The sequence below is a fragment of the Equus quagga genome, chromosome 10 (assembly GCF_021613505.1).
Source record: "Equus quagga isolate Etosha38 chromosome 10, UCLA_HA_Equagga_1.0, whole genome shotgun sequence".
In the NCBI taxonomy this organism is placed as follows: domain Eukaryota; kingdom Metazoa; phylum Chordata; class Mammalia; order Perissodactyla; family Equidae; genus Equus; species Equus quagga.
The window spans coordinates 68210653-68227849 of record NC_060276.1 but is presented as its reverse complement, the minus strand read 5'-3'; the positions used below and the strand labels follow the sequence as shown (position 1 = coordinate 68227849).

Here is a 17197-nt window from a genome sequence, read left to right as displayed (position 1 = left end):
TATTGAATAAACAGGTAGACTGTGGGGATCAATGAGGTTGTCCTGGGCCATCTCTGGGCCATGCGACGTGGGGTTCTCAGGAGCAGATTGTACAGAGGAAGCAGAGAACCCACTGCACCATAGGAGTTGGCAGGTCTGGCCAGGTGACCTTGGGTGAGTCTCTTCTGCTCACTGATCCTCAGTTTGCTCATTTATGAAGTGAGGGATCACTTCATATCGATGATCACTTCATAGCAACAATCTCTTAGGGGCAAAGTGAGGGTCTGGCCAACTGGGCTTGCCACTCAGGCCCTATGGGAATGAGGGCAGAGGTCCTCACCCCTGCCATTCCCTTTTTCTTTCTTGACTTCTTCCAGTGTGCCATCTTATTTTCAACCCACATCTATAAAAACACCACATTATAGCTGTTCAGGTAATGATGTGAGGAGAGGGGTGGCTGCCTGGTACTGCATTCAGCCAAGCCGGCTGCGCTCCCTGAAGTGTGCCTGGCTGTGGCCCAAAGGCCTGGCGCAGGGCAGAAGTCTGGAAGAAACCAGCGGTGGGATGATGTCCCACCCCACTTTCCAGAGCAAAAACTTCTACCGCACCTACCACTCAGGTAGGCCCATCTCTGGAGCAATCGCATCCCCTCTTCTGGACCAAACTTTTCTACCTAGTCTAGTTGAGGCCTAGCATTTTTCAAGCATTTCTCACTTCAAATTTTAATCCTCACAATAACAATATGAAGCAGGCATTCTTAGACCCGTTTTTCAGAGGAGAACACTGAGTCTTGGAGGGGTTAAGGAATTTGCCCAAGGTCCCACACAACCTCAGTTCTTTCTGGAGGAATCCCTTGGAAATATGCTGACCAAGGCCTAGGAGGCTCATCTGTGTGGTTGGAGCTATGAGAAAGGCAGAAGGGGGAATGCTTCGTTCTTCCTTCTGCTCCATCTAGGCCACAGGTGGAGCCCAAGGGGTGGAAAACAGGCCAGCCCAGATGGAAGTCATCACTCTCCTGCCGGATCCCTGAGGGCTGAGCAGAAGGGAGGCGCCTTCCACGTCTAGCCCTGCCAGGAATCTGGGTGTCCTGGGAGACTGAGACCAGTGAGCAATGGGGGTGGTGTGTGCAGAGTACTCCATGTGATAAACTATTTTCTTTTCTCATTCCAAAGATCAGAGAGCACTTGTGAGCTGTTCTTTGTTCCAATGGAAACAGAAAACTAGAAAAGCCCAGTGGGGGTTGGCCAAACTTTCCTTTGTCCTCATGGACTGGGAGGCTGAATGGGAGGACTATGGCAAGGGGGGGTGGGACAGGGACCCCATAAGGGCAACAAATCAGTAGAAGGGGGACCAGGACAGAACTCTAGCCGCCCCCCCCCCCCCAAAAAAAAGACAAAGCTAAGCATGTGCTGGTGGGGAGGGCTTTTCAGCCTCCTTCATGAAGCCTTACTCCACACGAGTCTGCTAAGTCTGGCAGTCTCCAGCAAGGGGCCAACAGGACCCCAGAGACACAGCACAGCTAGTGCCCTCCTGGCCCAAGAAGTGTCAAAGGCACCTCCGAGACCACTGCTCTCCATGTATCCTCTGAGCCCTTTGGCCTAGTCTCTTTCCTGCCCCTACAACACACCATGCTCCCACCAAGAATAGTAGAAACCCCGTTTGTCAAAGTCATTCAAAGTTCGCCAAGCACTGCCCCACATGAGAGCTCTTCAGTAGGCAAGGGGGCCTGTTGGTTAAGAACACAGACCCACTCCCGGCCCAGACTGCCTGGCTCTGCCGTTCCACAGCTGGGTGATCTCGGGCAAGCTACTCAGCCTCTGTGCCTCAGTTTCCTCATCTTTAAAATGAGAATAATCATAGGATTGACATCTTAAGGTTGTTTTCAGATTAAATGAGCTAATATTTCAGCTCCCTAAAAGCGAAGATTTTTGGCTTTTATTCACTGCCATATCTCTAATGCCAACACAGTGCCTGGCGCCTAGTAGAGACTCAACAAATATTTATTAAATACATATCAAGTGCTTAGAATGGGAACTGGCACTTAGTGCGCACGATAAATGTTCATTGTTCCTCTTTCATGTTCTCACAACAGTTCCAAGAGGAGCACTCTGAATTTCATTCATGTCAATTTTCTTCCTCCATGTAAGGTTCAAGTTCTGAGTCAAGGCACCAAGGGTAGAAAACAGATTTAAAATTGAGGGACACAGTTTGGGCCACAGAGGGTTAGGAATGCAGCCCTCAGATCTGAGCGATAGCATCCTTCCACCCATTCCTTTATTCACTTGTTCATTCCACAAATATTTCACGAATACCCCTATAGGCCAGGCCCTGAGCTGGGAGCTGGGGATATACTGATGACAAGACAGATAAGGATTCTACTTTTGAGGAGCTGAGATTCTAGTGGAAGGAGACAGGCAAACGCAAGTAAAAACAAATAATTTCAGATAGTAATACATGCTATGAAGATAATAAAGCAGTATCAAGAGAGTGGCGGGGAGTTGTATGTAGGAAGTGATGTAGGAGCTCTTCTAGGGATCCTGGTCTCAGATCAAGGGCCCCTGCCTTGAGTTGGTCCCCAATACCTTGTCAACACTACCTCATCCTGCGAGGATTTATAAGCTGTCTGCCCAAGGTAGGGGTCAGTTGCTAAGTGTAGCTCCCAGGGATCTGTACATGGGGGTCTGAGTATAAGAGGCCGGAGAGAGGGGGGCTGTGAACATGCGGTGCCTGCATAGGAAGGTTCTGGCATCAGTTGTCCTCTAGCAGAAGCTATTGGTTGTACTAGGTAAAATGATGGTAGCAGCCTGAGAGTTTTCCCCAAGATCCCTCTGCACTCCCAGGGAGGAGGCGTCTGGCTAGTGCTTTCATGCCTCATGCTTGTTCATGGCACTACTTTCACACGTACAAACACCGCCTCATCTTAAAGACGGCCCAGGCACCATCTTGTGCCATCATAACCCTTCTCACACTTGAGTGCCCTTATTCATTACATGTTCGGGCATCTCCAGAGTGCAGTATAGAATTGATGCCTAATAAATGCTTATCTGATGAAAGAATAAGTGGGTGTCTCTTTTTCCTTCTGCTTCCTCAGCTGAACGGTCATTCCCACTCATGTATCAAGACTTAATTCAGACATCATCTTATCTCCTTTCGTTCCCCCTGGGGAGCTCTTGCTCCTCCTTACTTCTCTGTGAAGCCTTCCTTGACCTCCCCAGGCAGGGTTGGTCCCTCCCGCCTCTGAGTGCTCCAGCGCGTTCTATTTCCCCTATCATAGCCCTGATCACTCTAGGGGTATTGTCTGTTACTGCTCTGTCCCATCTCCTAACCTGTAATTTTCTCAGTGACAAGGGCTATTTTGGTCATCTCCACATCCCCAGCACTAGCCCCTAGAGGGCGCTCAATAAATATTTGTGGAAGTAATGAAGAAAACCAATGAATTGTTTGTCAGTTTTGCTTAGAGCATCCTAGGTAGCCGTGTGCTGGAGCTGGCTTGTTGTGGCTGGTGAGAGCCAATTGTTAACACAGCCGTCGTTAAAAATTAAGTTATATGAGGAAACAGAAGACAAGCTGAAATTGAGGGACATTCTGCCAAATAAATGACCAACTAAATACAACCTGGGATCCTAGAACAGAAAAAGGACTTTCGTGGAAAAACTGGTGAAATCCAAATAAGTTTTATACTTTAGTTAATAATGTTGTGCCAAGGTTAATTACTCAGTTTTGGGAAACGTTTTATAATGATGTAAAATGTCAACATAAGGGGAAGCAAGATGAAGGATATAGGGGAACTCTCTGTACTGCTTTTGCAACTCTTCTGTAAGTCTAAAATTATCTCAAAACAAGAAATTAACTGTTAAAAATATTAAATTATATAAACCTACAATTAAATAAATTATATTAAAAACAAAAATAAGTACTTAAGGGGCCGGCCCCGTGGCCGAATGGTTAAGTTTTCGCCCTCCACTTTGGTGGCCCAGGGTTTCGCCAGTTCGAATCCTGGGTGCAGACATGGCACCGCTTGTCAGGCCATGCTGAGGTGACATCCCACATGCCACAACTAGAGGGACCCACAACTAAAAATACACAACTATGTACTGGGGGGCTTTGGGAGAAAAAGGAAAAATAAAATCTTTTTTTAAAAAAAGTACTTAAAATTCGCTGCTTCTTAATTATTTTACTATGATCTGTACTCGTAAGCGATTCGCATCTACTGCATCTCAGTGGGGTGCTGCTGAACATCTTTTCCCATTCTGTGTCTGGTGATGTCACATAGGTAGCTTGAAATAGGCCACAGTGGGAGTATTTATCTCATGGAAACCTGAGAATGCTGCAAATCAGGGCTTGGATTCTTGTTTTGTTCATTGTACTCTAGACTTAAGAAAGTCATGAAGATAATGTTAATGTACATTAAACTTAAAAGTGTGTTGTGTCTGCAGGTGTTACTTTGTGAATAGCACACAAAAAATTGAGGAAATATGCTTCCAGTACATGGAAACTATTATCTGATTCAGCAAAGAAGTTGTTCCTATTATTGATGAGTTTGTCAAGTTCCAACACTTCTTTATTGTTGCACTTTCTTCTTACTCATTAACATAAATGAAAATATCACCCGCCATCCATGTAGGAGCTATACTCGCTCTTCTGTTGCAACTGTAGGTTGGCTATGGATATGAGTTCAGCAAAATCAATGAAGGCGTTATATGAAAATCAATTGACTATACGGAATTTGCAATAAAGAATGTTATATATTTCATTATTATTCATAAATTGTGTGCTTTACATTATTATAAGTAAATTTATGTATATATATATATATATATATATATATATATAGGCATGCATTTTTTTTTGAGAGCCGATTGCTCAACATTTACCAGAGCACCACTGGGCCTAAGTATTAATTACTGTTTCATCAAATGCATTGAGAGAAAGAAGAGAACATTGCTGGATTGCTGGATACCTTCTCTGTGCCAGGCTCTGCTATCTCTTTATGTTCATCATCTCAGTTGCTCTTCACCTCAACTCTGTGAAGTAGGTATTATGGACGGCATTTGTGAGAATGAGATGAGGATATTGAGGCTCAGAGAGGTTAAGTGACTGGACTAAGGTCAAGTAATTGGTATGTAGTAGAGCCAGGATTAAGCCCTACATCTGTCTGAGTCCAAAGCTAGTTGTATGAGTTTCCTATTGCTGCTGTAACAAATTTCTACAAACTTAGTGGCTTCAAGTAACACAAATTCATTATCGTACAGTTCTGGAGGTCAGGAGTCTGAAATGGGTGTCACTGGACTAAACTCAAGGTGCCGGCAGGACTACATTCCTTCTGGAGGCTCTAGGGGAGAATCTGTTTCCTTTTCCAGTAAGTAAGGCTTCCAGAAAAAGCCTTTTCCAGCTTCTGGACACTGCCTGCCTTCCTTGTCTTTCGTCCCCTTCCTCCATCTTCAAAACCAGCAATGGCCGGTCAAGTTTTTCTCACGTCCATCTCTCTGCCCTTGCTTCTGTTGTCACATCTCCTTCTCGACCTCTGCCTCTCCTACCTCCCTCTTTTACTTTATAAGGGTCCTTGTGATTACACTGGGCCCACCTGGAAAGTGCAGGCGACTCTCCCCATCTCAAGGTCAGATGATTAGCAACCTTAATTCCATCTGCAAATCTTATTTCTGAACTTGCCGTTTAAGGTAACATATTCACAGGTTCTGGGTCTTTAGGACGTGGACATCTTTTGGAGGGCCATAATTCTGCTTACCACACTTGTGTTCTTTCCATGACCCTTACCACCTTGCCTCTTGTTTTAGTGGTTACATAATCTGATGCAGAGCCGACATTATTCTCCCCGCCACCTGCACGCCACACGTCCTCACGCTCTCCACTCTGGGGTAAGATGCCTTTTTTCCTTCAGTCACTCTCCTAGTCTGCCAGAGAGCCCTGTGGGAGAACGGTTTCTAATCCCTAGGGCTTTTAATTCTGGACATATATTTTACCTTTGCTCTTACTAAGGTGTTTTTAAAATAGTTTCCAGGATTTTTGTGGATTGCTGGCTTTTTCAAAGCTCCTGTTCATTTTTTCCTTTCCCCAGTGCTTGTATGGGGCCAGAGCCCCCCTTTCCTACGTGGTAGGTCTCACTGTACTGTGGTTTACCAGCCAGGATCGTGCATTATTTTTTTGCTCTTCTCACAGAGTTTTACATCGCTGTATTCTAGAAAGTCCCTGGACTTAACTAAAATGTCCTTTTCCCGTGCCTGCTGTGGAGGCATCTGTCTGTCTGTGTTTAATATTGCTCTCTGACTGGCTTTTCAAAATCAGACTCTCAAGTACTAATTCCCCATCTTCTCTTGTTTCCTCCATGCTGAAATCCCTGATTCCGGTCATGAGAAACCTCCTCCACTGAGACCAACCAATGGCCAGAAGTTGCCCCTCCCCCCAGGACGTCTTCGTAACAGCCAGACGTACCTCTTTGCTGGCTCTGAGCTCTGACTACAACCTTCTTGTTTCCCCCTTCCATCTTTATGAAAAGCTCTTTGCCCTTCACTTCTGCCTACCAGCTTCACACCCACACTTTTGGGCCCAGTCTGAAGTCTACCACCTTGAGGAAAACTTTCCAGATCATACCAGCCCAAGGGACTCACGTCCTTCTCTGTGCGCCTCCAGAACTTATTGTCAGTAACGCTTATTTTGATACTTTATCCTCTCTCATTATGGAGAGGTCACAAACTGGTGGCTAGTGGGCCGAATAATGCCCAAAGATATGTTTTGTTTGGTCTGTACCTGGTTTCTTTCTTTTTAAAATTATTTGCTAACATGTAAAAATTAGCAATCTTTTCCTACAATCTGGATTTCTGGCTTCTTTGAAAAGAGAAAGTCTACTAGTATTGGCTCTGCCTTCCCACATGATGGTAGCTAGCTGAATTGGGGTGGCAGCTTCCCCTTTAGATGGAGCATATGCTCTCCAGCTTGCCACAGTCCCCACCACTCCCTATTTTTGTATTACTCCGGCCTCCTTCACTCATTTATAGTACTTGCCTGGCTCCTAAAGGCATTCTGCAATTCTGGAATATTCCATGTGTGCCTGAATGTCCACCTATATTACAGTCTCTTGGAGGAAAGGAACTTTATTTTGAATGTATTTTGTTTCTTCCATGCTGCTCTGTACGCAGTAGATGCTCCATAAATATTAAGAGAATAATTTCCTGAAAGAGTGGTCATCCTCTAGATGATTCTGGAATGTGTAAAAATTTACTTTTACTACAAGGTGAACCTTTATAAATGTAACATTTGTTGAGAAAGTACCATGTACCTGACTCAGCGTTACATGGCTCGGAACAACAGAGGAGGAAACTGAGGCCCAGAGAACCTGTACAGTAGGGCTGGGGCTGTGGATCTGGTAGTTTCTGGGGTAAGGGCCAGCACCTTTGTTCAATGAGGAAGCTTTCCTGAGCATCAGTGCTGGAAGCAGACAGGAGCTGCCCCTCGGGCTCTCTGGTAATGTTTGTCCACAAACTCTTTAGAGTTACTTCGTTTGGATAGAGATTAAGCATGTATTAAATGCCCTTTCTGTGCTGGGCATTTATTAAATAGCTCTGCACTTATTCACCGACTATCAGGAATTCTGAGCATCCTGAGCAGCCTACTGAGAAGATGAGGGAAATATAGATAGATTGAAGCTAATTGTTGATGGGATTTGGAGCCCATTTGGTGAGTCACGTTCACTTGAGAGAAGCATCTGCTGGTTCCCTTGTCCATATGCACACGGAGATTGTGCCATTCTCGCAGGCCGGCACTGGTGGTGCTGACGTGTGGTGCGGATGGGAAAACATGGAGAAATTATGCATGTTTAATTGCGCAGCAGCAAGCAGAAAGGAATGTGAGAATACTGAAGACTCCTACTGGGGCAGAAATCTGGTGTCATGTGTTGCTGAACAGCTGCGGGAAAATTTGTGTGGACTTTTGGATGCGGAGGTGGATTTGCCAGACTGGTTCTGAGTAACTTTGAGGGCAAGGAGGTTGTACAGGAAGCAAATATAGTGCATCTAGAAGCTTGATTCTGGCATCTTTGTCTCCCTTCTTTGACACCCTGTCTCTCCAGCCACCACCAGTTCCAGCCATGGCTAGGAGGGGAGGGAGGGGGGAAGGCTTCAGCCCCAGGACCACTAGGTTCCTCCAGGCCTGATGTGTTCACAGGCCCTGCTTAGGGCCACCTGGGTGGGCTGAACCTCTGGGAAGGAGGAAGTTCCTGGGCCAGTCCTAAAGGAGGCAAGATAGGGCGGCAGGGGGTGGGCAGGGGGGCGTTGGAGATACAGGGCAGAGACTCAGCTAAGGGCACATGTAGGGGCTTTTATCTTTTAGACTCTATAGGAAGCATGGAATCCGTAGCCTTGGAATCACCTAGAAATGGGTTCAAGCCCCTCCTCTATTCCTACAAGTATGGCCTTAAGCGAGTCGCTTAATCTCTCCAAGTCCAAGTCTAGTTCTCTCTCTGTGTGAGGAGTCATGCGGCAGTATTTGTCTGGGGCCTGGCCCATATTTCAAGAGATGGGGGCTGGGAGCTCTGTAATGATGTGACTGAGCAATAAACTACCACATCAGCCACTATTTCTTGTAGGCATACTTTGGGCTAGACACTGTGCTAAGCCATTTAAAGTCATTATCTCTTTAATCCTTAAAAGAAGATAAAGAAATTGAGTTACCGAGGGGGAGAGTGATTCATGGAAGGTCATCCAGCTAGCCAAATGACAGAACCGGCACATGCTCTATGCAGAGCACTTCCAGAGCCAACACTTCTAACCAGACCACCTCCCAAGCATTAGCTCCACTTCACGCATGAGGAAACTTGAAGTTTAGGAGGCACTTGCATCAGCGATAGAGCTTGGGGCTTTAGACTTCTGACTCTGCTATTTAACGTCCTGTGTGACCTTGGGCAAGTTACTCAACCCCCTGAGCTTTGGCTTCCTGATTTAGAAAATGTCCAAAGCCTCTGGCAGCCTATACAGTGAGAAGTAGTATCCTGTGGGAGAAGCGGAGGGGAGGAGCTCAGACTCTCCTGGAGACAGAGAATGAGAAGACATGGGTGTGACTGTGCTTTATGAAGTGGCTGCAGGTCTGGAATGGCAACTTGCCTGAGTGAACGTGCCTGGCTCGCACTACCCATCTAGCAGCTGGCCTGAGAGAGCCCAGATGACCCAGGTAGGCAGGAGTATGGCCAGGCTCAGTCAGCACACCCACACAGTGAGCTGCTGTTGCCACCTAGGGGACAGGCGGTGACCAGGAGCCCAGGCTGCGGCTGTGGCTGTGGCCGCGGCTAAGCAGTCCTGCACATTCCCCGTCTCCTGCTGGTTTCCGGAGTGGGAAAGGGCAGCCAAGGCTTGCTCCAGGAGTGGGGAGGAGAGTGAGGAAAAGGAGCCGAGTGCTGCCTCTGGTTTGGGAGTTATAAATGAATCCATCTGGAAGTGTTTGGGGCTGTGGGAGCCTGAGGCCGGCCCCTGCAATTCAGGCCATGTGGCACAGATTTCCATTCACACCAGACCCCCACCCCAATCCCAGGAGACTGTCTGATTGGGGCTGTCTGTTCCACCCCGAGCTGGGCAGGAACCTCTCAGGCCCCTACTCTGCTTCCAGCCCCTGCCCCGACCCTCGTCTCCTCCCAGCCTGACTCCAGCAAGATCATGTCTGAGAAAGTGCTGTGAAGTTTCATGTGCAATTCAAGTGGTGATTGAATGAATGAATGAACTGTCCACTCAGCATTTAACTAGTAGCACGTTTACCTTGCTAGGAAGGGGCCCTGTGGTAGTCATGGAAGGTGAGGCATTCTTGACTTTTAGCCTCCGTCTCGAGATCATCTTTACCCTACCCAGCTAGAGTTGGCTAAGGTCCAAAGGCACTGCCCAAGTCCTGTTCATCTTTCTGGCCCCAGCACCAAGGGTAGTGCTCAGTAGGTGTTGGTTACATGAAGGCATGAGTCAATTTATTAATTTAACGAACATTTATTGCACACCCTTGTGTGCTGTGCACTCTGCTACATGCTGGGAACAAAGGAGAGAACAAAACAGACGGAGTCCCTGCCCTCAGCGAGCTTGTGGTCACAGTGGTTCTCAGTGAGAGCACTCTTGGCGCTCAGGGTGAGATCATCCTTTGCTGTTTGGGAAGCACCAGAGCATTGCAGGATGGTTATCCTGATTCCTGACCCTAAGTGCCACTAGTAACCTGGAGTCATTGTGACAACCAGAAAGGCCTCTACACATTTCCAAATTCTTCCAGGGCCGGGGAGGGCCCACCCCTGGCCGAGGGCCACCGCTGAGGAACTTGACAGTGAGTGGGTGAAGGAAGGCCATCCCCAAGGTGTGAATGTGTTGAGTCCTCTAAGTCCACATATAAATTGGTGGTTTAGAACTGGGAAATCATGTCTGCCCTAGAAAGGTGTAAAATGATCCTTCAGTCCCTGAGTTAGGCCCCTGGCTAATGGTGAGCTGAGGTACACGGTTCTCCTGAGCTGGTTTAGGGCTGAAGCGCAGGCCCCACAATGACAGTTTTGAATGTGCTGATGAGATGGTTACCTGGGAATGTCCAGAGAGCAGCCAGAAGCTGGTCCCAGGGGCAGATGAGAGGTCAGATCTCAAGATATGGATTTGGGATAAATCCACATTGAGGTGGGAGTTGAGGCCCAGGATCCGTTAAGATCGTCAAGGGAGAAGGCACCGGGGAAAGGTGAAGAGTGAATCCAGGATAAAGGCCAGAGCTGGAGAAGTAGGCCCCAGAGGTATCTCTTCTCTGCCACTTAATTTCCATTCCCATGGTCAACACTCAAGTTCCGGGCCTCAGCTTGTGCCAGGACCATTGCAGCAGCCTCCTAACTCGTCTCTGTTCTTCTTCTGGTCTCTCTGCCTTCCAGAATTATCTTCTTAAAACACAGCTTTCATCATGTCCCTTCCCAACATTCACCAGATCCAGCCTCCTCAGCCTTGCACTGTAACCCCCTGCAATCCAGCTTCCCGTCAGCCTGGCATGCCCTTGGCGAGCTGGCTCCAGATTCTCCTTCCAAGGCTCATTGCTGCTTATCTCCTAGACCTTACCATCTGGCTGCACAGAACCCCAAACACACACTGCCCTTCTCTCCTCCATGCCCCCTCCTCCCCTGAGATGCCTGTTGACCCTCTCTCTGTTTGGAAAAATATACTCAGGCTTCAAGGCCAAGTTCAAGTCTCCTCTTTTTTGTAAAGCTTTCCCTGACCCCTCAGAGGCAACCAGACACTTTCCCACCTCTGCAACCCCCTCTCCAGCTCTTCATATACACCATGGGGCTGTCTGTCTCTCCCACTAGACTAGGAGTTCTCTGAGGGCGGTAGCCATGTCTCGTTTTGCCTTGTAATCCAAACCTGTGAATGAACAGAAAGTGGGCTTGGGGATGGGCTGGTACAACAGGGCAAAGGGGAAGTGGAATTGTTTACCCCAAGCCTGACCATGGGTCCACCTGAGCCACCTTTAACTGCTCTCTCCCCTTAAGCACTGTCTTCAGATGAGGATTCGAGCAAGAGCTTGGGAAGATAAGGAAAAAGATGGAGAACCAAGGCAAGGGACAGGCAGAGGGAGCAGTATGGAGCAGAGGGGAGAGGCTGAGAGGATGAGAGGAGAGCAGGGAGCAAAGGTCTGCGTCAGCAGCTTACATACATAAGGGATTCAAATAACCTGGAATGGAATAAGAAAAGATTTGGGATTCTGGAAATGAAAAGCAGCTGCTTAGGCAGGTCAGCTGAATGTACAATTAATTAATAGGCATTAGTGCCCTTCAATGCCAAGCTGTGCATGGTACCATGTCCTGCTGGGATCAAATGCCAGCTACCCAGGATGCCCATTCAGTAAAGAGCAGAAAACAGCATTGGCATGAAAGAGCTGGAAAATTCCTCAGAGAGCTCTTCGTAAAGGCACGGGGACCACTGGAACCCCATAGTTGCCCTACGCGACTGGCCAGGCTCTTGCCAAAGAAAAGTGGGCATGAGAAGAAAACCAACAGGTAGTGAGCAGCTAGTACCCCAGAAGCTATGCCACATACATTTTATACACGTGAGCTCATTCGATCCTTAATGCAACCCTATGAAGTAGGCATTGTCCCTATTTTACAGATTAGGAAACTGAGGTCCTTGGAGGGTTAAGAATCTTACCCAAGGGCACACAGCTTGAAACTGTTGGATCCAGGATTCCAGTGCAGGTCGACCCCTCCTTGGTTGGCAGCAATTTGCTCCCCGGTCTTGCTGACTTTGGCTGTGGGGCTGATCTCTTTGGATTGATTTCTTTGAACATAAACAAAATACCATCAGTTTTTCCTGGCTCTGAAATGAGCCCTCAGAATCATGTGCTGTTCTCCACTTTCCAGCTGGGTGCCTTTGCTGGGGGTTCACGAATATGAAGCAACAGGCGTTATCCTGAGAGTTAACAGTGTGCACGAAAAAATGCCGGGGTGCTTTTGTTCCCAGGAGATATTTCAGGCTGGAGCTTTCAGCCCGTGGGGCCAAGCTTTCTATTTTTCCCTCCTTTCCGATGATCTGTCTATGGTTGATGGTTGCCTGCTTTCCCGGCAAATTTTAAAATCCTTATTAAAGTCATGGTACCTGAGATGTTGCCCACACTGTGTTCTGACTGCCCCTGGGACCCATCTCTCTCTGCTTAGTGGTTGATGGATGTGATCTGTCTGCTGCCAGCCTGTGAGTGATGATGAGCAGAGGACAGGAGGTATGGACAGGGCAGGTGTGGACAGTGTTTCCCAGAATTCTGATGTGACATGGTTAGGCCAGCTCATGGAGGAGCCCATGGAGATAGAGTGGCTGGAGCCAATCGGGACAAAATGGCGCCTAACACGACCCTTATAGAGTTCTGGCTTTAGAGTGGGGTTGCTTGGCTAGAAAGTCCGTGATGATAGTTTTCTGGAGTTGTTCTGGAGTCAGGTACAGTCTGGGGAAACTTTGAGGGTTGGCCTTTGGCCTAGAATTGTGCGTCCCACACAAGTAGTAGGGTATTGGGATTGTCATGCTGAAATCTTACTGAATAACAGAATTTTTAGTGATATACAATGACAAGCAGGGTAGTAAGTCTCTGGTCTTGGGTTTGGGCTTTTTCTCTGGTCATTTTAGTTAACAGGATTCTTCAGCACCCCCTTTAAAACCTATTTGGAATCCGACCACTTCTCACCATCTCCATTGCTACCACTCTAATTTAAGCCACCATCCTCTCTTGCCTGTCACCAGTCTCCTAAAGCGATGCTGTTAAAACATAGTTTGAGTATGTCAGTCTTTTGTTCAGCATCCTCCAATTGCTCCCCATCTCACTCATGTTAAAAGCCAAAGTCTTTCCGGTAGCCTGCAAAGCCCTCATAGTCTGGCCTCCCTTACCTCTTGACATTATCTCCTACCAATCCCTCCGTCACCTCTGCCATTCCAGCCACACTAGTCTGATCATTCTTTAAGCTTTCCAAGCACATTTGTGCTTTGTCCTTCTTTTCCTTCTGCCTGGAATGTTTTCCCCCAGTGTATCTGTCAGGCCCCTGGGAGAGAGTGGTTATGGGAACTGGGGAAGGGTTGCTGTATGGTGAGGGCCACCTGACAGGAGCTATGCTCTGTGGTAGAGGGATGCAGCCAACCCCTGATGAAAAATCTCACTTTCTTTTTCCTTCTCATTTCCTTACAGGTGCCTCCCATTGGTCAAACCTAACCCAAAGCCAGAGGACAAGGGAACCTGTTGATGCAGTCCATACAGGTCAGCCTGCCAGGGCACAAAGCTGGGTGGAGAAGGGTGGACAAGGTCTGGAGGGGCAAATGGAAAATATCCAGAACCACTGGATAGCTTTGTAGCTGGCTCCCTCGCTTCCTTCAGATCTCCACCGAAATGTTCCCTTCTCAGTGAGGCCTTCTCTGACCACCATTTCCAAAATTTCAACCCCCTGCACCCAAAACTTTATATCCTCCTTCCATGCTGTGTTTTTTATAGCACTGAATACCATCTAACATATAATTTGTTTACTTGTCTTGCCTATTGTCTGCTTGCCCACCAGAATGGGTGCTCCACGAGGGAAGAGATTTTGTTTTATTCACTGCTATTATCAGAGCCTAGAATAGTGCCTGGCACATAGTAAGTGCTCAGTAAATATATAGTGAATGAATGAATGCACTCTCAGGGGCCTCCAAGAGTAAGTCGGCTCTCAACCAGGCACAGCTGCGTGTAGGTATCTGATCGTTAATCATACCTGCCGCTCTCAGTTTCCTCCAAAGAGGCTCAATTGCTGTCATGTTTCAGGTCAAGAGGGTGAGGAGACCTTTGCTGCCCCCAGAGTTAAAACTTGCATCACAGTTTGTTGACTTGACCCTTATGGAAACTGTTGTCGCATTGATTAGTGTGGGCTGAGCTTCCTGTGTGTTTTGTAAGTTGTCGGCAGCAGTGGGTAGATTCATAGTCATAGGGACATTGGCCCGTCCAGGTGGTGCTTCCATACCTCAGAGGTAATCAGCTAGTGAGGCTGTTTCCAGATTAGGTAGGCTCAGGAGCCACTTCCTTGAGGCTCAAGGGCAGTGGGCGTGAGCTGGGTCCCCTGGCCACATGGATGGTGAAACAGGGATAGGTCAGATCAGGACAAGCAAAAAAAAGGTTTGAATTCCTAGAACACTGCAGCTGTGTCCAGGATAATGTTTTTACTATATGAGTACCATATAAGATATTCTCATTGTGAAAAAAATCAAACAATCCAGCCACAGTGAAAATCCTCTTCCCTCCCCAGCTCTGCTCTCCAGAGGTAACCGCTGTTACCAGCGTAGAGTGCCTTCTTCCAAATCTTTTCCTGTGTATACAAAGTCTGCTTGTGGGTGGGTTTTTAAAAATAAATGGTATTTCACCATATAGACCGGTCTGTAACTTGCTTTTTTCACTGAACAATATATCTTGGAAACTTTGCCATGTTAGGACATGTGGCCCTAGCTCATCCTTTTTTAATTTAGCTTTTTATTTTGAAATAATTATAGATTTACGTGTAATTTGAAAAATAATACAGAGAGATCCCATATACCCTTCACCCAGCTTCCCTCAATGCTGACCTCTCACAAACCCTAGTACACTATCACAAGCAGGATAGTGACATTGAGAGAGTCAAGATACAGAAAAGCTCCATCACCACAAGGATCCTTCAAGTTGCCGTTTCATAACGACACCCACTTTCCTCCCACCCCTACCCCCTCCTTAACCTCTGGCAACTAATAATCTGTTCTCCATTCTAAATTTAGGTCGTTTCAATAATGTTTTGTAAATAGAATCATACAGTATATAACATTTAGGAACTGTGTGTTTACTTCAGCCAGCATAATTGTCTGGAGATTCATCCATGCTGTTGCCTGGATCAACAGTCTGTGCCTTTTTATTGCTGAGTAGTGCGTGTTCCATGGCTTGGATGTACCACAGATAGTTTATCCATTCACCCGTTGATGACATCTGGATTGTTTGGTTTTGGCTGTTATAAATAGAGCTGCTATGAACAATCATGTAACAGGTTTTTATGTGGACCGAAGTTTTCATTTCTCTGGAATAAAAGTCCAAGTGTGCAACTGCTGGGTCATATGGTAGCAGCAAGTTTAGCTTTAAAAGTAACTTGCCAAACTGTTTTCCAGAATGGCCATACCATTTTACCTTCCCACCAGCAGTGTGTGAGGGATCCAGTTTCTTGGCATCTCTACCAACATTTGATGTGGTCACTATTTTTTTTTTTATTTTAGCCATTCTGATAGGTGTGTAGTGGTATCTTATTGTGGTTTTAATTCGCATTAAAATGGCAAGTGACTGAACATCTCATGTGCTTATTTGCCATTCATGTATCCTTTTCAGTGAATTGTCTGTTCATGTCATGTTTTGATTGTCAAGTGTAAGATCTAGCTTATATGCCTAGCTCTAGATTCCAAACATTTGCCTTTTTCTAAAAATTTTATAGTTTTACATTTTACATTTAAATTTGCAATGCATTTTTTCCAGCTTTATTGCGATATCATTGACATATAATGTTGTATAAGTTTAAGGTGTACAACGTGATGATTTGATGCACGTATATATTGCAAAATGATCACCACAAGAAAGTTAGCTTGTGATGCATTTTCAGTCGATTTTTGTATAAAGTATGAGACAGGTCGTATTAGTTTCCTGAGACTGCCATAACAAATTGCCATAAACTTAGTAGCTTAAAACAAGAGAAATTCATTCTTTCATGGTCCCGGAGGCCAGATGTCTGAAATCAAGATGTCAGCAGGGCCATGTTCCTTCTGGAGGCTCTAGGTAAGGATCTTTCCTTGCCTCTTCCAGCTTCTGGTGGCTGTCAGTAGTCCTGCGCTTCCTTATCTTGTGGCCACATCACTACGATATCTGCCTCCGTCTTCCCATCACCTTCTCCTCTGTGTGTATGTTCTCCTCTGTGTGTCTGTCTCATAAGGATATTTGTCATTGGATTTAGGGCCCACTTGAATAATCCAAAATAATCTCCTCATCTCAAGATCCTTGACTTAATCACATCTGCAAAGACCTATTTTCTAGATAAGGCCATGGACATATCTTTTGGGGGCTACCATTCAACCCACTACACAGGTCAAGGTTCATTTTTGCCTATGTCCAGCTGCTTCAGCACCATTTGAAAAGGCTGTCTTTCTTCCATTGAATTGCTTTTGCACCTTTGTTGAAAATCAGTTGGGCTTATTTGTGTGGGTCTATTTCTGGGTTCTCTACTCTGCTCCATTGATTTATGTGTCTATCTCTCCACCAGCACCATACAGTCTTGATTATTGTAGCTACATAATAAGTTTTGAAATTGGGTAGAGTGATTCCTCCCACTTTATTCTTCTTTTTCAAAATTGTTTTGGCTATTCTATTTCATTTGTCTTTCCATATATATTTTAGAATAACCTTGTCTATGTCTGAAATATCCTCCTAGAATTTTGATAGGAATTGCACTAAACCTGTATATGAATTTGGGAAGAATTGACATCTTTACTATTTTGAGTCTCTAATCCATGAACACGGTATATTTCTCAATTTATTTAGGTCTTCTTTGAATTCTTTCATCAGCATTTTGTAGTTTTAAGCATACAAGTCCTATACATGTCTTCTTATATTTACACTTAAGTATTTCATTTTGAGTAAATGGTATTATATTTTTAATTTGGCATCCACTTGTTCATCGCCAGTATATAGAAATACAATTTATTTGTGTATG

At 46.0% G+C, this 17197-nt stretch overlaps 1 protein-coding gene across 1 annotated transcript in view; it reads left to right on the top strand.

The window, feature by feature from the left end:
• Positions 1 to 17197, top strand: part of NHSL2 (NHS like 2) — a 232612-nt gene that overhangs the window by 73497 nt on the left and 141918 nt on the right. The window contains exon 2 of the mRNA XM_046672915.1: positions 13648 to 13716. Within this exon, the coding sequence (XP_046528871.1) occupies positions 13648 to 13716 (69 nt within the window). The remainder of the gene's footprint in view (positions 1 to 13647; positions 13717 to 17197) is intronic.